This window comes from Acinonyx jubatus, chromosome D1 (genome assembly GCF_027475565.1).
Source record: "Acinonyx jubatus isolate Ajub_Pintada_27869175 chromosome D1, VMU_Ajub_asm_v1.0, whole genome shotgun sequence".
Taxonomy (NCBI): Eukaryota; Metazoa; Chordata; class Mammalia; order Carnivora; family Felidae; genus Acinonyx; species Acinonyx jubatus.
Window position 1 is genome coordinate 16,073,229 of NC_069390.1, and position 27,398 is coordinate 16,100,626.

At 37.6% G+C, this 27,398-nt stretch overlaps 1 protein-coding gene across 3 annotated transcripts in view; it reads right to left on the minus strand.

The window, feature by feature from the left end:
- The window catches only part of CSTPP1 (centriolar satellite-associated tubulin polyglutamylase complex regulator 1), a 195,561-nt gene that overhangs the window by 146,337 nt on the left and 21,826 nt on the right, over window positions 1–27,398 (minus strand). For all 3 annotated transcript variants that reach the window (XM_015075663.3, XM_015075662.3, XM_015075664.3), the window contains exon 2: window positions 582–684. In XM_015075663.3, the coding sequence (XP_014931149.1) occupies window positions 582–684 (103 nt within the window). The remainder of the gene's footprint in view (window positions 1–581; window positions 685–27,398) is intronic.

The following is a 27,398-nucleotide window of genomic DNA, read 5'->3' on the forward strand; positions in this document are numbered from 1 at the left end:
TCAGCCTAAAAACAGTTCTGTGATATTAAAAAAGCAGTAATCATTTTGACTTTTACACACTCCAAGCATGCTTTACAAAGAAACACAACCTTTCAAAGACATAAACTATGAAAGCTCTTCTGCCTCTATAAATACTCTTAAATCATTAGCTGATTGACACAGCATCCTGTAGGAAGAAAACTGCAGAGGGAAACCATCCCAAGCGTTTCCATGAGAAAGGCCAGCTGCAAAAAAACACAGGCTAAAGGAACACTGACTACAGGCAATCAAGACGGAGCATTCTGAATAATGGAGAAAGTTAAAAATTATAAGAGGGACCTAAAGAAACGGATCTAACTGATCAATTAGTTCTTGAGCTACGATAGTCATGACCACTCATGAGACTTAACCACTGGACAAAACTAGCTGCACCAAAGGCATATTCCAAAACATGCTTGGGCAGCCCTCAGCCGACCTGCCAAAACCAAGCATTCAGTGCCACTGCATAATCAACAATTTCCTGCTCTATTCTTCCTGTACCTTGCCCGCTTCCAAGGGCCTTCTCTGGGCTCACCCTATTGACAAAGCACTCAGGTACTTACTATTCAGTGAAGAACCTGGCAATGCCGTACTGGCTAATATCTTCCTTGTTCTCTAGCAGTTGGCACACTGCATCTTCCATGTACGTGAGGACATGTCGCTGGGCTGAAAGAAAAATGAAGATAAAAAGAGAAAGTGAGAGACATAGAAAATGAGTCATCCTAGTCCTACTAGGAGGCCATAAAAGTCCATCAAGATGTTGGCTCTGCCCTAGAAAGTGGACTGGAATAGGCAAACCAAATTTGTTGGCCCTAACTAAGCTAAGGTCTCACAGGGTAGGATGGGAGACAATGTAGAACATGACCTATTACCATCTGATTGGCTATTAGTATTTAAAAAAATATTTTAAGTTTATTTATCTATTTTGAGAGAGAGAGAGAGACGGGGAGAGGCAGAAAGAGAATCCCAAGCAGGCTTTCTTTGCACTGCCAGCACAGTCTGATGTGGGGCTCAAACCCACCAACCACAAGACCATGACCTGAGCTGAAATCAAGAGTCGGACGCCTAACTGACTGAGCCACCCAAGCACCCCTTGGCTATTAGTAGTAATATCAACCCTTCATTCTTCATTTCAGTGATGAGGGTGACATTAATGACAGTGAGGAGCTTGAGCACCATTTAACACCATTCTTTTCTTTCTGCCTCTTTCCACCCTCTTCCACTTCTGCATGTCTCAGAAACTTAACCCAGGGAGTAGTGATGCCATGCCCAAAACATGGATGATCTGCTTGCAAAGAAAACTCAATTCTTTAATAATACAAAAGTTCCCTGAAAAAGGAAACTGATTAAGGAAATTTAATGAAAACTTCAGTAATGCTTTAAAAGTTATTTTGTTGTTGTTGTTGTTGTTGTTTACTTTTATTTTTCTTTTTGAGAGAGAGAGAGCAAGCATGAGTGGGGGAGAGGGGCACATTCAATGCAGAACCTGATGAAGGCTCAATCCCACGACGCTGAGATCACAGCCTGAGCAGAAATCAAGAGTTGGATGCTCAACCAACTAAGCCACCCACATGCTACATGGTATAAGTTATTAACCTTAGGACCATGAAATCTGTGTGGCTCAATTTATCAGAAATCACGTTTTCTGCATTTTTTGTGACTAGAAAATGTGTGAATTAATCATGGGCTTATGTATTAGAATTAGACCTGGGTTGGAATCATGGCTCTGTCTTTTATAGCCTAATTTTGGATAGTTATTTAATCTACATCTCTTTTCTTCTTGATAAAGAAGGTGTGGGAAAAAACATAATTTAACCCTTTCTCAAAATATGGTGAATCAACTTCGTGATCTGAAATCACCTCAGATACCCTGTTAAAATGCAGATTTGTAATCTGACACCATACCAGACTAAGTGACCTTAAATTTCTACTTGGAGCCCAGTAATTTTTTTTTTAAGTTTGGTTTTTTTTAATTGCAGTATAGCAGACATACAATGTTATGTTTGTTTCAGATGTACAACATAGTGATTTGACATTTCTACATATACTCAATGCTCACCACAGTGAGGGTAGTCACCATCTGTCACCATACAACGTTACTGCAATATTATTGACTACATTCTCTATGCTGTACTTTTCAAGGAGCCCAGTAATTTTTAACAAGTACCTTGGTGTTTCTTATGTACCCTGAAGTTTAAGAATCACTAGTTAAGGGGCACCTGGGTGGCTCAGTCAGTCAAGTGTCTGATTCTTGATTTTGGCTCAGATCATGATCTCACGGTTCACGAGATTAAGCCCCATGTTGAGTTCTGCACAGACAGCATGGATACTGCTTGGGATTCTCTCCCTCTCTCTCTGCCCCTTTTCTGCTTGTGTGTGTGAAAGTGCTCTCTCTCTCTCTCTCTCTCAAAAAATAAATAAATAAACTCAAAAGAACAAAACAAAACAAAAAACCCACATTCCTAAAGTCCTGGCAGTCCAGTGAAACTTATAAAGCAAGTAAGTTTACCTACCCAAGCTGTATTCAGGAGAGTCTTCATTTGACCATGGTGACCTAAGGTTTCACCACGTTTGCATGGGCCTAGTGTCCAGATGAATGACATGTTTACATTCTGTGACTTATTTTGTCAATATGAGCACTTCCCAAAGCTAACAACCATCAAGCACTGCAAACAAAATCAGTGCTTAGGCAACAGGTCATCCAACCGGAAAACGATTTCTCCAAGAAATGGCCAAAACTGAGAGTGGAGAGATAACACATGCCGATATCTGGCATTGTTTTCTACCTTAATATATACATTAAATTGGGAAGAAAAAGGCCAAACTCACATTAAAATCAGTGACACTGTCACCTTTGTATTCTCCTTCCCTTTTTCCACCCACTTACCGTAGTCTTACAAAAAGATCCCTTCCTTGGACTAGACAGGCTTTTTTTTTTTTTTTTTTTTAACTTAGATCTACCTAAGGCTAATCAGGATTGGGGTATTTTGGCTTTGGTTTTGATTTGACGGTAAAAATGAAAGAGCTCTTACTTAGTTGAAAATCTTGCTGCTTCCCCTCCTTAGCTTCAGGGACTAAATGTCAATATGAAAGCCTTTTGAGTGAGAAATATTTTCAGAGCAGTTAGAATCAAAGTACTTTTGTCCTGTTTGGGGCGGGGGATTTTCTGGAAAACTACTTTGCACCAAAAAAAAGGTGGGGGGGGGGGAGGAAGAAAGGAGGGAGGGGAAGAAGGAAGGAAGAATGAAAGAAGAAAGAATGAAGAAAAAGGCCTATATCTGTTTAACATTCATCTACAAATCTGATGTTTACAGATTTTAATAATAGTACATATAATAACAATAACAATACGCCACACTGCCTCATCATTAACATTTTGTGTAATCCGTTTTCGAGTAAATACGATCTTTATTTTACATACAGCACAAAGGCAGGTGCATCGGTTGATAGCAAAATCATCTGAAAAATGTGGTTTACATGTGTGTGTGTCTGTGTGTATGTGTGTGTGTCTGTGTGTGCGTGTGTGTGCATGCCAATCAGCATTTGTGTGAAGTCAGAATTTGTCATCGAATTTCAAAATTTCTTATAAAGAACTGCAAAATATTCACCCCACCTATTCCTAGTTTACAATGTGGAAACAGAAAGCCCTGGTGCTCTTTTTATTTGTGGGTGAAGGGAAGCAGCTTAAGAAGAGCCAGGAAAGGCAGGGAAAAGTTCCTCCGTGCAGAGAATTTCTCACAAGCCAAGAGCGAAGAGCTCTCTCTAACCGCTACTCCCCGGTGGTTTCCTTCACCTGCAGCTCTTATCAGTCCAAAGTTCCCTCTGTGGTTAAGTGCACCACCCAACCCTGGAAGATCCTTGCAGTTTATCAAACTTCAATGAGACAGAAGTTCAAAGCTCTTGCCTGGCAATAAAACATGCAGGGTGTCGTTTTATATTATTTTTTAAATGCAAAGGAATAGGCTTTAATTTATGTGATGATTAAAGAATAAAAACTGCACACCTGCATCCCCAGAGGGCAAAGATATCTGGGCACCTTAGCTGCCCTCCTTGGAAAAAGAAAAACATTTCAGATTGGCTTTTCCTCTTCTGCTTTGCCGTGATTCCTACAACACGCCCGGGATTAAGTTTTCCAGCATGTACCAATGAGGCTCTATTGTTCTGAAATCCACACAAAGGCCAAGGTCCTGTCTTGCTCAGATACCATCACTCTCTGAGATAAGCATTTATAACTTCAACGTGCTGCACTGAAAAATCAAAGTGAAATATATGTAACACTGTATGATTGTTATATGAACCTTGCAAAGGAAGGCAATTGTGGATCAGAAACTTCTTGGTTCTGTTGCCTCCTGCTGATGGCTTAATCTCTTTATACCACAGTCATTCCTGCTATAAAATGTGTATGATTCTAAGAATGATATATCTAGGGCTGCCTGGGTGGCTCAGTCGGTTAAGCATCTGACTTCAGCTCAGGTCATGATCTCACAGTTCATGTGTTCGAGCCCCACATTGGGCTCTGTGCTGACAGCTCAGAGGCTGGAGCCTGCTTTGGATTCTGTGTCTCCCTCTCTCTCTCTGCCCCTCCCCTGCTCATGTCTGTCTCTCTGCCCCTGTCTGTCTCTCTCTCAAATAAATAAACGTTAAAAAATAAAAGAAAACAACACAATGGTATATCTAATAATGAACTACTTCTTTAGAAAATATTTGGTATATACAAAAAGTAACACATTAATGATTATGTCAATACTGCTACATACTGATTCTACAGATTAAAATGACACAGCAATGTTTTTGCAATGGTTAAGAACATGGACTCTGAAGTCAGGCTGACTGGGATTTGATTTTTAGCGCTGGCACTTATTAATTCTGATTTTAAGTAAATTACCTAATCTCTCTGCCCTTTTCTATAAAATTGGGGAATAGTACCTCACCTAAGCTTAAAGTGAGAATTAAATGAAATATGTAATAATCTTGGCATAGTGCTTGGCACATAGTAAGTACACAATAAATATTAGCGATTATTTTTATTATTGTTGTTATCACTATAGTTGTTACTATGTACCACTCCCAGCCATCGCAAAACTCACAAGACAGTAGGTTTTCAACACTAATAAACCAGCAAGCGGCCAACTTACAAAAGCCACCCCCACTCACTTAAAGTTCTGTTCACCCAACCAAGGATGCTTACAGATTATCTTCAAGGATTCCGGGGTTATATAAACCCTACACATATAATAATATACATAATCATATGCCCATTTCAGCTATAACCTTTAAACTTGTAGGAAGCATTCACTTATTAACTGCTAATTACTCAAGAGGCTCTAATTTACATGGGGAAAGTCCAGAACTATTTCTTTTTAACTCTCTTCCCAAGCATAAATACCATGAAAGTATTAGCTTGTTTGTTTTGCAATCAAATAAAGGGTCTCATTTAGAAATTATTGCTTGAGGGGCCTAGAATTTCCACCTACATTAATTAGACCACTCATTTTATTATTGTTTAATACAGAATCCCTATACTAGAATAAACAAGTCTCACTGGGAAAATATTCACATGAACTACTACATATGATATTAATAGATACACATAAAAGCAATAGCAGTATATGTGAGAAGCACAGAATATACATATATTCAACTTTAAATCTGGCTTTTTCCTCCCTTGCCAGAGTCCTCCTGAGAAACATTTTAGTTTTTGAAGCCTCTTGAGATTCAGATGCTGGCTGGCACACATGTTGAATTAAATTAAGACTGTTTGTTCTCTGAGATAAGAAAAGTAACCCTGTTAACCACACAACTTGTCATGTAAACTGTTTAGAAGCTTCAAGTTCAAGATCATTTATAAATCACTAGCATGATTTGATTTGATCTTGTGAAGTGCAAATAGATGGCTTACTCATTTAAAATGTTAATAGGCCTCTAAAATTAATTATTTACCATCCTCCGTCTTTACTCAGATGTCCTGATGCAGGGATACAGTAAGTTCTGGTGACATATTTTATCACCCATACAAGACCATCTTTGATCTTAGACCACACTAGACCAATTTCCTCTGACCAAAGGAGGTGGGAAATGAGGAAAGCCAGTACATGTAATCCTTATACAACTCAATGAGGTAAGTAATAGACTTTTTTGAAGCTCAGAGAGATTAAGGAACCTGCTAAAGTCTTAACTAATGGCTGATCTAGGTGTGCATGCCAAAGCCTATACTCTTCCACTATAACCCACAACCTCTCAAAAACAAAAAGCAAAACAAAATAAGAAAAATCCAAAACCCTACAAAGTGTCCCATTTTATACTGTATTATCGAGAAATTCTGGCTATCCATTATAAATACTAGAAAAGAAGCTTAAATTGGTAAACCAGAGACTTAAAAGCATTTGTATGGTCTTTATTTTTTTAATGTTTATTTCTAATTACACATGTAATTATTTTTAAAGATTCCAACAGTACAGAAAAAGCTAAAAACCAATCCCTGTTCCCATTGACAACAGTTGTTATCAGGTTGGTATGCACACTTTTAAAAATACATAATTTGTGAGCTTGGTTTAGTTTTGTTTTTAAATAAATGACACATATTTTTCTGAACCTTGCTTTTTTTTCACTCAACCATGTCTGGAGATCATTTATAAAATAATACGGAACCAACTTACCCTTGCAGTATTTCTCAATGGCAAATATTTCTCTATTAATAAATATTTAAGTTGTTTTCATATTTTCACTATAGCAAATCTTGCTGTGTTGAACATTCTTGCACATGGTTCCCTGTGCATATGTGGAAGTTTTTCTATGAAATTGGCATGTGACAGAATGCACATATCTTTGTGGGTTTTTTCCAGTTTTATTAAGAAATAATTGACAAACATCATCCTATAAGTTTAAAGCATAGAGAGCAACAGTTTGATTTACATATATTATGAAATGATTATCACAATAGGTTTTGCTAACAGTCATGATGTAGGTACAATAAAAAGAAAAGAAAAAACATTTTTCTCCTTGTGATGAGAACTCTTAGGATTCACTCTCTTAACTACTTTCCCATGTATCATACAGCAGTGGTAACCATAGTCATTATGCTATACATTACATCCCCAGCCCTCATTTATCTTATAACTAGAAATCTGCACCCTGCCTCTCCTCCACCTCCCTCTGATTCCCTCTCCCACACTGCTTCTGGCAACCACATGTCTGATCTCTTCTTCAATGAGTTTGAGTTTTCGTTTGTTGTTTTCTTTAGAGTCCATATATAAGTGAAATCATACGGTATCTGTCTTTCTCTGACTTATTTCACTTAACATAACACCTTCAAGATCCGCCCATGTTGTTACAAATGGTTGGATTTCCTCATTTTTTTGTAGCTGGATAATATTCCACTGTATGTATGTATACACCACAACTTCTTTATCCACTCATCCACTGATGGACATTTAGGCTGTTTCCATGTCTTAACTGGTGTAAATAATGTTGCAATGAACATTGGGGTGCAGTTATCTTTTTGACTTAGTGTTTTCATTTCCTTTGGATATATTCCCAGAAATGGAATTGCTGGATCATAGGCTAGTTCTATTTTAATTTTTTGAAGATCCTCTATACTGTTTTCCATAGTGGCTGCACCAGTTTATCATCCCACCAGCATTGCACAAGGGTTCCCCTTACTCCTCATCTTCATGTTTACTTACATATATACAATTGCTTTACAAAGAGTTATTCCAATTTATATTCTTCCCAGCCATGAGAATATCTGTTTTCACTATCCTTGGTCCAAGACTTTGTAATTTTGCCAATTTAACAGTTATAAAATAGCTTTTCACTCTTGTTTTTACTTTAGTCTTCTTAAGTACAAATTAAGTTACGCATATTTACATGTTTATTTGTATTTCTTCTTCTGTGAATAATCTGCCAGTATCCTTTGCCCATTTTCCTCTCTGGTTCTTCTTTCTTCTCCTTTATTTGTAGTTTTTTTTTTCTAATTCTATATATGTTGGAAATATATATATATCTATCTTATGGCTTTTCTTTCAATTTGTTTGTGGTATCTTGCATTGTACAGACATTTTAAATGTTGATATAGTCAAAAGTATTTTACTGTGCTTTTTGTGCTTTGTGTATTGTTCAGATAGACCCTCTCTACTCCAACTATTTTTTTTCTAGTATGATCTTTAGTTTAAGTAACTGTGTCCCTTACCAAATCATGAATTCACAATTAACATAGTGAGCATAATATAAAAAGAAATTTAAAATTTACCATAGACAAAAATAAAGTAAAAGTGTTAACCCCAAATCAGGCCTCTTCAAACATTAACTAGGTCCAAATATAAAACAGCTGTGTATCAAGTTTAACTTTGGGAGCCCAGAAAAAATTGTAAGTGAATCACACACTGCATACAAATATCCTGATAAACATCCTTGATATAAATGCAGGAGGCTTCCCTTCTCTAATAGCTCTTAATCATTATAGGGTTTGCTTACTGGTAGTTAAACCTATAAATATAATAATAACAACAGCTAACATTTATTAAACTCTCTGTGCAAGACAGTCTTCTAAGCATTTTATGGCTCTTAATTCATTTAATTCTCACAACAAACCTATGAGATGGGTACTTTTCTTTTATCTCCATCTTATAGATGAAAAACGGAAGACTCAGATATGTAACTTACCCAAAGGTTAACGGTCTAGTGAGTAGCAGAGACAGGTTTGAATCCAGGCCTGTGGTCAAGACTGCACTATACCACAGCCCTTAAAAAGCTATCTATCTGTGCAGCATGACATGTGTCAAATGGAATTTTCTAAGGACAGAGCTACAAATTAAGAAAAGATCTTTCACATTAAAAGTTCATTATAAAACACACAAAACTAATAAAATGCATTTGGGCATCCAAACCACCACAGTGCTGCTATACAGCTGGTCAAACTCAAATACTAAAAGACATGCTGGGGGCAAACAAAACATCACACATATGTTAACATCACCTGTGACAACCAGAAAACAAGAGGTCACTAAAGATCTTTATGTAAAATGGAGGATGGAAAACTGAGGTCTATTTCCCTCAACCAATAGAGGTATTGTACAAGTTAACAGCTGTGCAAAGCTGAGTGCTTTGACATTCAAAGAGTCTCTAGTCAGCCATTAATCCTTCCTTCTTCCCTTCTTCCTAAAACTGGTGATTTTTGATATTTGAGGGATGTCAATGAAGGCTAAGTACCTACATCCTATTGCTTCAGTATTTCTAGCCTAAATCTCATAATACAGAATTAGTAGTTTGGAGTCTTGTAATTTCATGTGCCAGAAGCTACAGAAAAAAAAAAAAAATTTAAGGAGGCATTTACAGAGATCCAAACTTAAAGTACTCAGCTGACCATAACAAAGTGTACTGAGAACATCAGAGAAATCTGAAGTGGCACTTAAGTTTCCCACAGTTACAATCTATGGGACACATGAAGAACCCACGTAATAATTGTCATGACAACAGCTTTGCAAAAACAGTTACTTGTAGAGCAGTATTGTTACCAAATCAACTCCATAAACATTCATAAAACCACAAGTTAAATAAAACCCTATAAACTGACAAACACGGAGTAAATCAAGTGCCACTCATAAGGAATGTCATGTCAGGCAGGGAAGCATTAAAGTTACAAGGTGAGGGGCACCTGGGTAGCTTAGTCAGTTAAGCGTCCAACTTCGGCTCAGGTCATGATCTCACGGTTCATGGGTTTGAGCCCCGCATCGGGCTCTGTGCTCTCGGTCCAGGGCCTGGAGCCTGCTTCCGGTTCTGTGTCTCCCTCTCTCTCCGCCCCTCCCCACCACATGCTCTGTCTCTGTCTCTCAAAAAATGAATAAACGTTAAAAAAATTTTCTTAAGTTACAAGGTAAAAATTAATTGTGCTGTATAGTCATCAAAGGTTGTAGCCTTTGGAGAAACCCATGCATTTACAGATTATTAGCAATTTTATTTGGGATGCAATTAACTATGAGTATACAGATTAGTGGTTTTGATGCAACAAGGTACTAATGCAATAACTTACCAATTTCTTGGCATTTTGCATTCAAACTATTTCACAGGAACTAGCTGGCACTCACAACAGCTCATATAACAATAAAAGGACCTCATTTAGTCTAATGGCAGAAAGGTACAGAAATAAGTTCTAATTTAAGGCAGCTGAAAACTCATGGGCTTAGAATTCCTGATCCTCTCTCTTCTGCTTGATACTGCCTCCCTATGGAGGTAGGGATTCTCTTTCAAATGAGAGTCTCAAGTGTCAAATCCCCACTCAGAACTCTGTCTACACCCTGCTTATGAGATATGGCTGTAATAATGCCCAATAATCCCTTTGAGTTACTATTTTTGTGATGAAAGTAAAGATACTATTGTAGATATTTATAGAGACTCTAGAGGCTGAGGCCAAAGTGTACAAAAGTCATAGGGTGAATGGAACAGCATAGGCTAGGCCAGCCCTAATTCAGTTTACACAGAAAACTCATGCCAACGCTTACCATATCATCTAAATTAATAGCCTAAACACCAAAGTACCCTATGGAAATATACTTAGGGACCAATTTTTACCAGACCAACATAATTTTTGACTCATCATCACTCTCAGCTACATTGCCATGTCCAAGCCTCCCTTTCCTGCCAAGCTCAAGTCAACTGCCACCTTTTTCGTGAAGCTTTCCCTGATTCTCCCCGATCCAGAAGTAATCTTTCTTTTCCTGATCTCCCTAAACACCTGTTTTAAATATTTCCAATGGCACTTTCTACCTTGATACAGAGTTATTTGTGTTCTACATGTGTTACCTTCTTTGTTAGACTCCCTACTCCTTAAAGACTGATAGTTACCATGACTCATTTATCTTTTATCCCCTTTAACACCCAGGACCATTCAGTGTCTTCCACATACCAGTCATTCAAATATTTACTGAATGAATACATAAACTGTATCACTATTTATACACTGTGGTGTTATTCTTTATTCAACTCAACCATTTCAGGATTGTGCCTCCCAGGTGGGAAACACTAAGTACCAAAACACATTCTGTTACAATATTAGGGTTCTTACAGGAAGCCACTTTTGTCCAGTTCTCAACCCCTCCTTCTGTTGCCTTTTTACTGTTCCTTCCCTCTATTCCAATGAGAAAGCACTTGTTCCTTCCATTGTTACTAAGAGCCTCATTATGTTCAAGGTAAAGTGAAAAATGCATTCAATGCAATTACCAGTTCCTCACAAATTTGGGGGCTGCTTGTCATTTCAACATCCAAGACTTGAATAAAAGCAAGTCCAAATTCTTTTCACTCCTAAGAACGATTTTCTTTTTTTCTTTTTAGACAAAATGGAAGCACCCAGCACAGGAAGCAGTCTTCAGTAAGCCACCGTTCATAAACAGCTTTGCGGCAAGCATAACAAAGGTTCTGTTGTGCTCTTGCGTGGCAGGGCCAGTGAGCAGCAGGGGCAGATGAACTCTTTAAGAAACAAAGGTTCTGTCTTCATGCAAATGTTTGCATTAATAAAAAATGAAGAAAAAGATATAGAAAATGCAGGCTAGCTGGACATAATAGGTCTCTAAACGGGAGGTTTTTCACATTTTTCAGGCGGAGTCAGCAGGTCTTTTAAAAACTTTGTCATTCTGAACATTTCACAGACATCACAAGAAAGACATGCAAATAACAGAAGCAAATCAAAGGACATCCCGCTGCTCTGCTGGCGCCTCCCTCATCCATGCCTGGTTTGTCATTTTCTGTTAACCCTAGTGCTGGCTGCTGTTTTGTTGAGGACTGGAGTCCCTAGCCCATGTGGCAGTACATGTTCAGCCAGCTGGCCCTTGCACTGATGACATTACAATGCAAGCCATGTACTACCACTCAGGGACACGTGCTGCCAGGCAACAAGTTCCAATGTGGGTTTTTTTTACACAGCCGGCTTGCAAATCTGCATGGGAAAGAACCTCTAAACTAACCACTTAATAAGACATGATCTTCTTGAGTGTGAGGATCACTGAGTGGTTCTCTGAAGATGGACCAGTCTTTCAGAATAAAATGTACAATAAGGGCCTTAAAATAAATATACAAAATCTAAAACCTGTGAGGGGAGAGGTACTGTACTATGTGCTCCAGCTGTGTTATCTCATTTTACCTTCACAACCACCACTTCAGGTAGATATTTACTATCCCCATTTTACAGCTAAGGAAATCAAGGTTTATAGAGGTTATGAACTTGCCCAAGGTCACCCAGCTAATAGTGGCAAGCCAAGACTCAAAACTGCCTGATGGCAAATTCTGCTCTACTCTATTCATTTTCCTCACCCCTTACTTCTATGTCTTGTGATTGAAACCCAGCTGACCATATCACAATGACCATATTTACCCACTGCAGGGTCACTGAAGTGTCCCTCTTTCTCCGTCTTAATCATTAGGAGTCTTTATCATTCATTTCTAGATTTTCTTCTTTTTTTTTTTAATGTTTACTTTTTGAGAGACAGAGAGAGAGAGAGAGAGAGAGAAAGCAGGGGAGGGGCAGAGAGATAGGGAAACACAAAATCTGAAGCAGACTCCAGGCTCTGATCTGTCAGCACAGAGCCCGACATGGGACTTGAACCCATAACCCATGAGATCATGACCTGAGCCTAAGTTGGAAGCTTAACCAACTGAGCCACAGGCACCCCATTATTTTAAGAGTGAGTGGCTTTTTTTTGGGGGGGGGGGTTAGGTCATGATAAGAATCTACTTAAAGCTGCAAATACTTTCTCACAGAAAAAAATGCATATAATTTAATATGTTCTACATAATTTAGCGCATTTGGGAACCTCCTAAGGCTCACCTATAGCTCCCCTGAGAGTTCGTGACCTACATGTTAAAAAAAAAGAAGAAGAACCCAGAACCCACATCTCTCTTCCCAGGAGAACATGGTGGGGTTTCTTTCACAATGATGGCCTATCAAATCCCCTGACCTGAAAACTCCTTGTCCTCCTCCATGTCCATTGAACACACTATTCCTCTTCACTAGGACTTGAAATCACTTACGTCCTCCCACAGATTGTCCCACTGGCCTCTCTTGGTTGTACTAAACTTGGAACCAGTAGCCAATCACTTCATTACTATTCTCACCACTGCTCCTGAATGGCACAAGCTTAAGGAGTGGAAGGATTTTAAGATCATATCGTTCAACTCCCATTATTTTATAGATAAAGAAATTGAAGGGACGCCTGGCTGGCTCAGTTGGAGGCGCCTGTGACTCTTGATCTCAAGGTCATGAGTTTGAGCCCCACATGAGGTAGAGACATTACTTAAATGGAACTTAAAAAAAAAAAAAAGGAAACTGAAATCCTTCCTCATTCTTTTCACTCTTGATTCAGCAATGGAAAGTACTTGGGCTTGCTCAAATGCAGTTCTGAAGTTCTTCATATTTCTATCTATAACCACATTGCCAAAGTTTTTGTTTATACAAAGCAAGCAAATAAGTCATGGCAAAACTAAATTATTTTCAAATACTTTTTTTCATACTATGGACCCAACCTTCTAACAATTTTTTTAAGTGTTTATTTATTTATTTATTTATTTATTTAGAGAGAGAGAGAGAGAGCGTGTGTGGGGCAGAGGCAGAGAGAGGGAAAGAGAGACCAAGAGCATGAGCAAGCAGGGAGAGGGGAAGAGGAAGAAAGAGAATCCCAAGTAGGCTCCGTGCTGTCAGCACAGAGTCTGACATGTGGCTCGATCCCATGAACCTTGAGATCATGACGTGAGCCGAAACCAAGAGCCAGACGCTCAACCTACAGAGTCACCCAGGTGTCCCTGAACCCAACCTTCCAAATGGAATAGTCAAATTATATTATCCTGGCTTCTTTTATCCTACTGATAGTCTGTTGAGATCTCTTGTACCAATTATAATCCAGGAAAAATTATAAATAAATTTTGTCTTGTTCTGTAAGTGACAAATGATAATAAGTATTACAAAGAAAGTGTTACCTTTATTTAATATGATGGTTGGCTAGAAGATAATCTAAGTACTGATAATCAGACCACTGGATTATACTAAGACCTTAGTTTGGAGACAGCCAAAGGAGGCAAATTATTACATGCCTTTCTGATAAAGGCAGAAAAAGAGTGCATTTTAGAAAAAGTAAAGAAAGAGATCATATCAGAGAAAAAAAATGGCTTAGCAGTACTGGAAACTTAGGAGAAACAAAACATAATCCTATCATATAGATTTAAAAGAGCTAGTTTAAATCATATAGATTTAAAAGAGCTGGGTGGCTCAGTCAGTTAAGTGTCCAACTTCAGCTCAGTTCATGATCTCACAGTTCACGGGTTCGAACACTGCGCTGGGCTCTGTGCTGACAGCTCAGAGCCTGGAGCCTGTTTCGGATTCGGTGTCTCCCTCTCTCCCTGTCCCTCCTCTGCTTGTGCTCTATCTCTCTCTCAAAAATAAGTAAACATTAGGGGCACCTGGGTGGCTCAGTCGGTTGGAAGTCCAACTTCAGCTCAGGTTATGAACTTGCTTTCGTGGGTTTAAGCCCCGCGTTGGGCTCTGTGCTGACAGCTCAGAGCCTGGGGCCTGCTTCAGAGCCTGTGTCTCCCTCTCTCTCTGCCCCTCCCCCATTCACACTCTGTCTCTTTCTTTCAAAAATAAATACAGTATGTGTGGTTTTTTTTTTTTTAATAAAAGAGCTAGTTGAATAAAAGCAGTTGTCTACAGAGCATAAGAGAGGAAGAAAGGGGTAAATTGGGACAGAGTGGGAAGAATTCCTCTCAATGCATGTCTCATTATATATTTTTTGAACCTCTGAATGTATGACCTAGTTAAAGCATATGTATACATGTACAATATATATAGTGTATATTAAGTATGTATATATAAGCATATATTAATACTGTAAATGTGCACAGTTAAAAAGATTGCAGGTTGAGACAATGTGGATTCTTTTCTTTTTTCTTTCTTTTTATTTTATTATTATTAAGTGAACTCTTACCCCCAATGTGGGGCTTGAACTCACAACCCCAAGGTCAAGAGTCTCACGTTCCACTGACTGAGCAGCCAGGCATGCCAGTGGATTCTTCTAGTAACAGCTTTATTGAGATATAATTCTCTCACCATAAAATCCACCCTTTTTAACATGTACAATTCAACAGTTTTTAGTTGTGCAGCCATCCCCACTACCTAATTTCTTCATTTCTTCAACCCTCCAAAATAAGTACCCATTTGCAGTCAGTTCCTATGCCCTCTTCTCCTAGACCCTGGAAACTATTCATCTATTTTTTTGTCTCTACTGATTTGCCTACTTTGGTCATTTCCTATAAATGGAATCATACAATACGTGGCCTTTTGTGACCGCCTTCTTTCACTTAGCATCTCATTTTTGAGGTTCATCTATATTGTAGCTTGTGTCAATACTTCATTCTTTTTCTTGCTGAACACATTTCATTCTGAGTTTACCACCTTTTGTTTATCCATCCATCAATTGTATTCACCTTCTGGCTATTATGAACAATGCTGCTATGAATATTTGTGTACAGATTTTTGCACGGACCCTTTTAATTCTCATGGGGATACACCTAGGAGTGGAAGTGCTGATCATATGGTAACTGTGTGTTTTATTGCCAAACTGTGTTCAAAAGTGGCTATGTCATTCTATAATCCTACCAGATATGAATGAGCGTGTAATTTCTCCACATTCTTGCCAATACTTGTCATTGCCCAACTTTGTATTTTACCCATCTTAGTTTGAAGTAGTATCTCATGGCTTTGATTTGCATTTCTTTGGTGAATAATAATATTGAGCACTTTTTCATGTGTTTATTAGCCATATGTATGTCTTCTCCTGAGAAAGGCTTATTCAAAGTCTTTCCTTTTGTTAAATTTTATTTATGGTTTTATTTTAATTTCAGTATAGTTAACACACAGTGTTACATTAGTTTCAGGTGTACAATACAGTGATTGTATGTAATTCTATATATTGCTCAGTGCTCAGTATGATAAGGGTGCTCTTTAATCCCCATCACCTATCATCCATTCCCCACCCCTCTCTCCTCTGGTAAGCATCAGTTTGTTGTCTGTTTCTTGGTCTGTCTGTCTTTCTTTTTTACCTTTGCTTGTTTGTTTTGTGTCCTAAACTCCACATATGCATGAGATCATATGGTATTTGTTTTTCTCTGGTTTCACTTAGTATTATACTCTCTAGCTCCATCCATGTTGTTGCATATGGCAAAATTTCATTCTTTTTTATGGCTGAATAATATTCCAGAGACCATGCAGATTCTTATAGGCAATATAGTAGTATTTTTTAAGCTTATTTATTTATTTTAAGAGAGAGTGTGTGTGTGATGGGGGAACAGGGGTGGGGGAGGAGGAGGAGGAGGAGAGAGAGAGAAAGAGAGAAAGAGAGAGAGAGAGAGAGAGAGAGAGAGAGAGAGAGAGAATCCCAAGGGGGCTCCATGCTCAGCACAGAGCCTGACATGGGGCTTGATCTCACAACCATGAGATCATGACCTAAGCCGAAATCAAGAGTCGGGCACACAACTGACTGAGCTACCCAGGTGCCCCTACAGTACTATTAACAAAGCATTTATACAGTGGGACTTTGATTTCCTCAGAGAGGAGAAAAAAACTAAAGTAAAAGGAACTAAAGACATGTATAGATAAAAAGGTTCAAAATTAAACCAATATACCCCTTGTATTTTCTTGGGCTTTTTTCCTTTCTCATTTTTCTTTCCTTTTTTGTTTACTTAATATTATATTTTTCAAAATTTAATGCAGTACTTTGTTTTGACATTATAAGTATTCCCTTATACAGACATTACTGAACATAAAAATATGTCCCTAGAATTTTTAGTTTTTCCTGTGCAAATCACTTTGCTATTTTCCCTATTGGAGATATATTCTCTTTGATTCCTTCCCTAGTTCCTCCAATTTCCAGTGATCTCTTTTTTTTCTGAATTCCTATTACTTATTACATAGCACTTGATAGCATACTGACTGTGTTACACTTATTTCATCTGTAAATGTCTTCAACTATATTGCAATGCAATTGAAAACATTGCTTTATTTGTTTAATAATTATTTATTTAATATCTAAGTGTTGTCTTTGTCCTTGAGGAGCTTACCATCTGTTGAGCAACAGACACACAAGTTAATGATTATAATATAGTATGATAATTGTTATAAAGGAGGTATATATAAAAAGTGTAAAGAGAAAGAGTTGCTTTGTTGCCTTAGATAAAGAGTTTCAGAGGACTATTTAAGCTGAGAAAGGAGATGAAAGAATTTGCCACGTGAACAAGTGGAGGGAGGATATTCAATACAGACATATCAGCACATGCAGAAAGATGAAGATATTTTTTAAAAAATTTAAGTTAATTTATTTTGAGAGAGACAGAGACAGCACAGGTGGGGGAGGGACAAAGAGAGAGGCAGAGAGAGAGAATCCCAAGCAGGCTCAGTATTGCCAGTGCAGAGCCTTATGTGGCGCTCGAACCCATGAAGCGTGAGATCGTGACCTGAGCTTGAAACCAAGAGATGCTCAACCAACTGAGCCACCCAGGTGCACCTTAATTTTTTTTTAATGTTTGTTTATTTTTGAGAGAGACAGAGCATGAGCGAGGGAGGGGCAGAGAGAGAGGGAGACAGAATCCGGAGCAGGGTCCAGGCTCCAAGCTGTCAGCACAGAGCCTGACGCAGGGCTCGAACTCACGAACTGTGAGATCATGACCTGAGCTGAAGTCAGACACAACCGACTGAGCCATCCAGGAGCCCCAAGATATTTTTCATATTTGCATGGCAGATCTGAAAAACTAAACACAGTTCAGTACTGCTAAGATATAAGCCTAGACACCATCATCATTACAAAAGGCCTTATAAAGAGCACAGATTTGGGGAAACCACTGAAGGATTTTGAGCAAGAAAGTGACAATCAGAATTCTATTTCTGAAAGATTACTCTGGCAGCACTGTGGAAGAACTGGAGGGAGAAAGGTACAGATACAAGTACAGAGGCACAGATATAACTCAAGCAGTTGTTGAAATGGTCCAGGCCAGAAATAACAAAGACCTGACTTAGGGAAGTTGCAGTAAGAATGACAGATCAAAACAAAAGAGGGATAACCAACAGAAGTTGGTAATTGATTGACTATGAGAAGTAAAAGATGAGAGGGAATTTAGGATGATTTCTGGGCTCCCTTCTGGGGCATTTGGGAATACGATGGCTCCATTTACTAAGATCAAACACAGGAGGAAGAGTCTATATTATATCCCGTATAGATCTTTTGCAGTATCAAGCATAGTGCTGAGTACACATATAGTCACTTTATTCTGCTGACCAACTGGCTATACTGAAAAAAAACCAGAGAGCTTTCTGCTTACTGATCTCAACTGACCACTCTCCTGAAGTTGGTATTAATCACCAAGCATCAGCATCAGAAAAGAACTTCTGGGCAGAGGATCACTGGAGTGGACTAATTTATCCAGGAAATAAAATAGGCAGTGTATATGTGAATGTGAGAGGGGTGTGTGTGTGTGTGCGCGTGTGTACACACATGTGCACGTGCATGCACGTGTGTGTGTGCATGCATGTGCTGGGGAGGAAAGGGGAGGACAATTTATAACAGAAGACATCCATATATTTATATAAGGCTGTGACAAAGACTGCTAGTTGCCTACCTCTTCCTCTTTAGAAACATACTCCGATTTTTACCTGGGCTCATGGCCACTGGTATAAAAATCATAGTTTCTCAGCTTCTTTTGTAGCCAGACTTTAGTCATGTGATTAAGCTATAAAATAAAAGCACAATATTGTGTGGGTCTTCTAGATAATACTTAAATGGAACTGATTCAGCTGAAAGATGTCCCTTATTTACTACTCATGGATCGTGAGGTAAAAGATGGAATCTCTGGTTAAGATGTTGGAGCAAAAAGATGGGAACCTGAGTCCCTGATTATACCTTGGAGCATACCATACCAGTCATGGACTCTTTTCCACAAAAGAGAAATAATCTAACTTGTTCAAACCATATTATTTTAGGTTTTTCTGCTGTATCCAGACAAACCTGCTGTTAACATAAAGCATCTATATATTTTCCCAAAAGTATAAATGGAGGGATCAAATTAATGTATCAATCAGAATGCTCATTGGCCTATTCATGGATCTAGGTTAGCGCATGTGAAAAAGGCACACAGCGTTTCAGATACTTTTCTAGCATTTGGAGAGATGTGCTTACCATTGCTGCAAACAGGTAAGGTCTTAATGACTTTCATAACTTGAACAGTAATATTTCTAACACCCCTGAAAGTTTGCTAAATACTTTCACATACATTATCTCTTTGAACCTTGCAACCAGCCTAGGGGTCAGATAAGACAGGGATTATTATCTCCATTTACACATGAGCAAATTGCCCAAGGTCACACAGCTTGTAAGTGGTAGAACAAAATTTTGAACTTGAATTTCATGAGTGTAAATATTTTCCACCGAATCATAGAATTAGGATAATTCTTACAGAAATTTAGAAAGTTTAAAATGACCCCAATTAATACCAAATAAGTGATATAAACATGATTATCAAACAGACCACAAATCTATGTGTTGATATTTCATAGAACTTTACATAAAGACTTTACTTAAAGTTAATTTTTCCACCTACTAACTGAGGAAACATTCTGTTCAGTTTTAGAACTGATGACACACCATGTCCTTCTGTGATGCTGTATTTTGCAGCAGAGTGAACAAATGAGGGGCTGCACATGGATTTAGAGGTAGCAAAAGGGAAGTAAGTAGAACTTCTCTCTAATGACAACTTCTCTTCGGACAATCTAAGTCAGATTCTACTCAGTTCTACCTGTTGGTGGTATAAGATGCTTCTACAATTGCTTCCAGAAATTGTTCTTCAGAAAATGTATACGGCTTAAATAACTGGACTCATGAAGGAAAAGCAAACTGACCTTCAGTCCAGCTCTTAAAAAAGTGAATTGATCTCATTCCTGCATTGCCATGCTACAGAATGGCATCCAGGCTCAACAGCACAAGTAAGGGGGTCTCATTATAATCCCTGTCCTACACATGCTTCCCTGGGGTATTATGGAAGGTATTTAACCCTTCAACTTAATGCCTTCATTAGATTATGGGGGAGAAGGATACTTTACTCCCCAGAACTATCTGGAAGGCTGAATAAGCAAAAGTAAACATGTTGCTTGTAAAATGTTTAATATAAATGGACATGGAGAATGAAAGTTACTACATTCTTGGGGCGCCTGTGTGGCTCAGTCAGTTAAGCATCCGACTTGGGCTCAGGTCATGATCTCACGGTTGATGAGTTCAAGCCCCACATTGGGCTATGTGCTGACAGTGTGGAGCCTGCTTGGGATTCTCTCTCTCTCTCTCTCTCTCTCTCTCTCTCTCTCTCTCTCTCTCTCCCCCTGTCCTTCCCCCAACTGTACTCACTCTCAATTAAAATAAATAAATAAACATGAAAAAAAAAGAAAGTTACTACATTCTCTTCTTTTTCTCTAAATTTTTATTTTGTCTTTCCAAAACAAAATGACCGGTAGAACGCCTCATTAATGGAAATAGCCCAAGGAGAATGTTAAGCTGAGAAGAATCTGAATGGTACTAGAGGGAGAAGGAAAAGAAGTAAAAGAAACTTTACTTTCAATTTCATTTTCTTGAGATTATAAAAGCATGGAGCTGATAGCAATCTTATTAGGTCATCTAATACTTTTTTTTTTAAATCAGAAGATCAATATGTTATCGCATTTTAAAACATTTAAAACATAAATCAGAATTCCTTTATCTTAAAATAGCAAGGATTTACGTATCTTTGTGGTCAATTCTTATCAGTGTATATACAGGTTTGTATTGGAGTTCCACTTTTCCCAAAAAATTCATTTCATATGCTTTTTCACACACATATAAAGTCTTCTTGGGAATTATTTAGTGATATAATATTCTACTGTTCTTAATCTACTTCAGTTTGCTTCTGGATTATTTCCACTTTTTCCTTAAAGATAATATAGCTATAAACATTTTTATACAAACAATTTCTTTTTCTTTTTGAGTTACTTCCTTGGGATATATTCCCCGAAGTAGGGCTTTAGGATCGAAAGATATGCTCATTTTAATAGCTCTTGTTATGGATTGCAAAATTGCTCTCCAGAAAGATGTTATCCCCTTTAAGAAATAGAGAATGATTTCTTTGCAGACATCTCAATATAAAGCTTTAACTGACTCAAAAGGGTCTTCATTTTCAAAGCTTAAATTATTGGTGAACCTGAATACATAGTTAGGTTATCTTTCCTTTTATACAGACTTTTAAAATTTAATTGTAAAAGCAACACACAAATATAATAGAATACAGGCGGGTATGAAGTAAACAGTAAGGCTTCCTAACTTGTAAATACTCTCTTAATTCAATCTCCTAGAGTATTCACTGTTAAAAGATTGTTATACATCCTTCCAGAACTTTTTCTATATGTGATCATACATATATTTGCAAATGTTCATAACATGATTTTTTTACAGAAATGTAATCACACTGTACTCTGTAACTTATTTTTTCACTTAAAACTTCACATATATCTTTCTGTGTTAATGAGTGTAACTCATTTTTTTAATGCTGCTTAGGAATATCTATTATGTTTATTATACCTATTAATTTATTGACCATTCTCTTGATAGCCATGCAGACTGACTCTAATTTTTCATTTTTACAAAGTATAGTGCACATGAACAAACTCTTAAGTAATTTCCTTATGCCCTGAAGGGACTTTGTTACTGTAACATAAATTTGTACCATTTATTTCCTTTACATGTCGTATATTAACTTTTAGGCCTCATATTCATTGTGATTTTCTCTATCTTGTCACTTTCCTTTTATCTTTGTTATTTGTCCTACAGAAATTAAAAAAAACATATTCTATCTACATATCCATCTGTTCTCAAACATTGGTTTATGTCATAAAAGTATGTCAGGGGTATGTATACTTGATTAATTTTTCCTGGATGTAAAAGTATTTTAACATTTTAATTCAACTAGGGGTGCCCGGGTGGCTGAGTCAGTTAAGAATTGGAATTCTTGATTTTGGCTCAGGTCATGATCTCACAGTTCCTGAGCTACAGCAATGAGCCTGTTTGGGATTCTCTCTCTCCCTCTGTCTATTTGACTGTTTCTCTCTATCTCTCTTAAAATAAATAAACTTAAAAAAAAAAACATTTTGGAGCACCTGGGTGGCTCAGTCAGTTAAACACCCGACTTCAGCTCAAGATCAAGATCTTGATCTCACGGTTTGTGGGTCCAAACCCTGCATCAGGCTCTGTGCTGACAGTACAGAGCCTGCATGGGAGTCTCTCTCCCTTTCTCTCTGCCCCTCTCCCACTCATGCTTTCTCTCTCTCTCAACATAAATAAACTTTAAAAATAAAAATAAAGATACAAATAAAAAATAAAACATTTTAATTCAGTCAGAATTCATTGTACCATAAGGTAGAAGGTGCGAATCTAAATTTATTCCTTCTATAGTCCTTCCAATGATCTCAACTAAGAACTTTTTCACATTATTTGCTACACTTAGTTTGTCACAAATTACACGGATATGTATTTTGGCATCTATTTCTGGGACCTCAATTCTGTTTCACTTTTTTTTTTAATGGTTATTTATTTATTCTGAAAGAGAGTGAGAGTGGGAGAGGGGCAGAGAGGCAGAGAGAGAGAGAGAGAGAGAGAGAGAGAGAGAGAGAGAGAGAGAGAGAGAATTCCAAGCAGGCTCCATACTGCCAGTGGGGATGCAGGGTTGAAACAAACTGCAAGATCATGACCTGAGCTGAAATCAAGAGTCGGATGCTTAACCAACTAAGCCAACCAGGTGCCCCTATTTTTTTTTTAAGTTAAAAACTAAAATAATTTAAAAAAATTTTTTTAACATTTATTCATTTTTGAGAGACAGAGACAGAGCGTGAGTGGGAAAGGGGCAGAGAGAGAGGGACACACAGAGCCGGAAGCAGGCTCCAGACTCTGAGCTGTCAGCACAGAGCCCAACGCAGGGCTCGAACTCACAGACTGTGAGATCATGACCTGAGCTGAAGTCATATGCCCAACCGTCTGAGCCTCCCAGGCTCCCCTAAAATAATTTTTTAAAACATTCTATTTCAGTATGACAATATTCACAAAAGGGTGAATTTGCACTTGTAATGAGCACCCTAGATGATCTCCTGGAGCCTCCTTCCAGCTGTACCCCCTAACCCAGGATAAATAGATAGATTAGTTTTTCCTGTTTTTGAGATATATATAAAATCATACAGTGTGCATTTTGCACCTGGCTTCTCCCATTCAATATTATGTTTGTGAGGTTCATCCATAGAGTTGTGAGTAGTTGTTCATTAATTCTTGTTGCAGCATAATAGCCCATTGTTGACGATACCACGATTTATTTATCAATTTCCTTATTGACAGCATTTTTTAAGTTTCCAGTTTAAGCCTATTATGAATGACGTCACTATAAGCATTCCAGTACGAGTATTTAGTAAATATATGCCTGCATTTCAGTTGGTTTTGTGCCTGGGAGTAAATGGTTGAGTCATAGAGTAAGAGTGTGTTCAGCTTTAGCATAGACTGCCAAACAGCTTTCCAGAATATACCCATTTACACTCTCACAAGCAGTGCATAAGAAAAAACTTTGACCGTTTATAATTTGTGGTCCTATATTCATCTTTAAAAAAGAATTCAGGTCTTCATATCCAATACTACAAAAAGTAACCATGGTTTGGGGTGCCTGGCTGGCTCAGTCAGTAAAGCATGCAACTCTTGATCTCAGGGTTGTGAGTTCAAGCCCCAAGATGGGCATAGAGCTTACTTAAAAAAATAAACAAATAGTGGTGCCTGGTTGGCTCAGTTGGTTAAGCGTCTGGCTCTTGATTTAGGCTCAGGTCATGATCTCATCGTTTGTGAGTTTGAGCCCTGTGTCCAGCTCTGCACTGACAGTGCAGAGTCTGCTTGGGATTCTCTCTCTCCTTCTTTCTCTGTCCCTCCCCCACTCACACTCTCCTGCTCTCTCTCAAAATAAATAAACTTTAAAAAAATAAATAAATAACAGTGATTCTAGGATCACTGCATTGTTCTTGTTTTTTGAGAAACATAAACCTAATTTTTCTTATAGTTTTAAATAAATATTTTAACAGAGGTTAGAAATATTCTATTTTTAGTTGTTTGAGGGTTTATCAAGGTTAGAAACTTCAAAAAATTAGATAATCAATTTTATCAGATAAATCTTAATATCTATTAATATGCTCCTAAGGGTATATCCAGTTATTGTATTTAATAAATATTAAAAAATATTTTTGAGAGATAGAGCATGAATGGGGGGGAGGAAGGGAGGGAGAGGAAGACAAAGAGAGAGGGGGGAGAGAGAGAGAGAGAAGAGAGAGAGAGAGAGAGAGGAGAGACAGAGAGAGAGAGGAGAGACAGAGAGAGAGAAGAGAGAGAGAGAGAGAGAGAGAGAGAGAGAGAGAGAGAGGGAGAGAATCCTAAGCAGGCTCCATGCTCAATGCAGAGCCTGACACGGGGCTCGATCCTATGACCCTGGGGATCATGACCTGAGCCAAAATCAAGAGTCAGACGTTCAACTGACTGAGCCATCCTGGCACCCCTATATTTAATAAATATTTTAGAAGGAAGACTAGTATTGCATTTCTGCCGCACTATTTGCTAGAAATTTATTAAGGATTTTTCACACTTTTGTTTATATCTTAAAATAGTTTATAGTTTCCTCTTTTAGGATTATTTTTGCCAGGTCTGAGGATGATTCAACATACCATTACCCTTTTAACTGAACCGAAAAAGAATAATATTAGCCAATATTTATGGAGTTCTATGTGCCAGGAACAGTTCTAAGAGTTTTATTCATTTAATCTTCATAATAGTCTTATTACTATTCATTTCACAAATTAGGAAACTGAGCATAGACAGGACAAGTAATTTGCCCAAGCTCACATAGCTATTAAGGAATATCAAATCATTAAAACAATTTTGAACAAGAACAACAAAATTGGAGGTCTTATTCTACCTGATTTCAAGGCTTGTGACAAAGGCAGTAATTAAGATAGTATGGTATTAGCATAAAGATAAATATATCTAGTTACGAAATAGAAGAGAGAATCTACAAATATATACATATAAATATGACCAATTCATTTTCAACAAAGAAGAGGAGGTAATTAAACAGAGAAAAGATAATCTTTTCAATAAATAGTACTGGAACAATTCGATATTTATAGGCAAAAAAAAAAAAAAAAAAAAAAAGAACCTTGACCATTACCTCATACCATTAAAAAAAAAATCAACTCTAAAAGGTCACAGACCTAAATACAAGAGGTAATACTAACTTCTAGAAGAAAACACAGGAGACAATGTTAGTGACCTCTGGTTAGGCAAAAAATATCCTAAATAGGGCATAAAAAGCATAAAGGTATTAAAGAAAAAAAATTATAAATTTGACTATCAAAATTAAAAATGCTCACTCTTCAAAAGACACAAATTCAAGGCAGAGACTGGGAGAAAATAACTGGAAATATGTATACAACAAAAAACTTACTACAGAATATACAATGAAATCTTACATCTCAATATCAACAAGACAAACTACTAATAAAAAAATGGGCAAAAGATTTGGATACATCATCATACACAGATGACAAATACATGAAAAGATGCTCGACATCATTGGTCATTACGGAAATTCTATTTATTTTTTTATTTTTATTTTTTATTTGAAGGACTTTTCTGAAGTTTTTATTTTAATTCTAGTAAATTAACAAACAGTATTATATTAGTTTCAGGTGTATGATATAGTAATTCAACACTTCCATACATCATCCTGTGCTCATCACAAGGGCACTCCTTAATCCCCTTCACCCACTTCACCCAACCCCCAACCCCCACACCCCTGCCAATAATAAGTTCTCTCTAATTAAGAGTCTGTTTCTTGATTTGTCTCTCTTTCACTCTGATTTTTTTCCTTGTGTTTGTATTGTTTCTTAAATTCCACATATGAGTGAAATCATATGGTATTTGTTTTTCTCTGATTGACTTATTTTGGTTAGCATTATACTCTCTAGCCCCATCTGTGTCATTGCAAATGGCAAGATTTCATTCTCTTTTATGGCTAAATAGTATTCCATTGTGTATATATACCACATTCCTTCCTTCCTTCCTTCCTTCCTTCCTTCCTTCCTTCCTTCCTTCCTTCTTTCCTCTTTCTTTCTTTCTTTCTTTCTTTCTTTCCTTTCTTTCCTTTATTTTCTTTCTTTCTTAAAATAGGTTCCAAACCCAGCATGAGGCTTGAACTCACAACTCTGAGGTCAAAAGTCAAATGCTCTACTGACTGAGCCAGCCAGATGACCCAAATACCATGTCTTCTTTATCCATTCATCAATCAATGGACACTTGGGCTGCTTCCATATCTTGGCTATTGTAAATAATGCTGCTATAAATATGGGGGAGATTCTATGTAAAAACATAATGAAGTATCACTATATACCATCTAGAATGGCAAAGATGTAGAGCAGCTATAATTCTCATCCATTGATGATGGGAGGTAAAAATGGTTCAGTACTTTGAACAGCACTTTGTCAGTTTCTTATAAATTTAAGGATACATTTACTGCACGACCCAGCCATTCCACTTCTTTGGTATTTGCCCAAAAAAAATGAAAACATAAATCCATACCAAGAATTGTACACAAATGTTCATAACAGGCTTATGCATAATAGCCAAAACCTGGAAACAATCCAAATGTCTCTCAACTGGCCAATGGATAAATAAATTGTGGAGCATTCATATAATATAATAGTAATATCCAGCAAAGAAACAAATTATTGCAGAAACAGACATATGCAGCAATATGGATAAATCTCAAAAGCATTATAAGTGAAAGAAGCCAGACACTAAAGACTTCTTAATGTATGATTTCACTTATAACACAAAACTATAGTAACAGAAAGCACATCAATAGTTGCCAGGGAGCTAGGGGACAAGTCTGGCTATATAGGAATGTATACAGTCAGAGTTCTCCAGAAAAACAGAACAAAAAAGACATCTGTGTGTATATGTATGGATAGATTATGGGCAGGGAGGGGAAGAGATTTTGAGAGAAAGAGATTTTGAAGGAAAGAGATTTATTATGAGAAGACCCAGGAAACCCAGTGGCATAGTTTCAGTCCAAGTCTGAAAGCCCGACAACCAGGAACACTGATAGTGCTCATCCAAGGGCAGCAGAAGACTGGTGTTCCGGCTCAGGAGGCAGGCTGAGAATTTTCCAAATCTTTAAGTTCTGCTTCCTTTTTGCTTAACAGTTCTGTCTTCAATTCATTTCTCTCCTCTCCCATATTACTATAAGCATTCAGGAAGAATCAG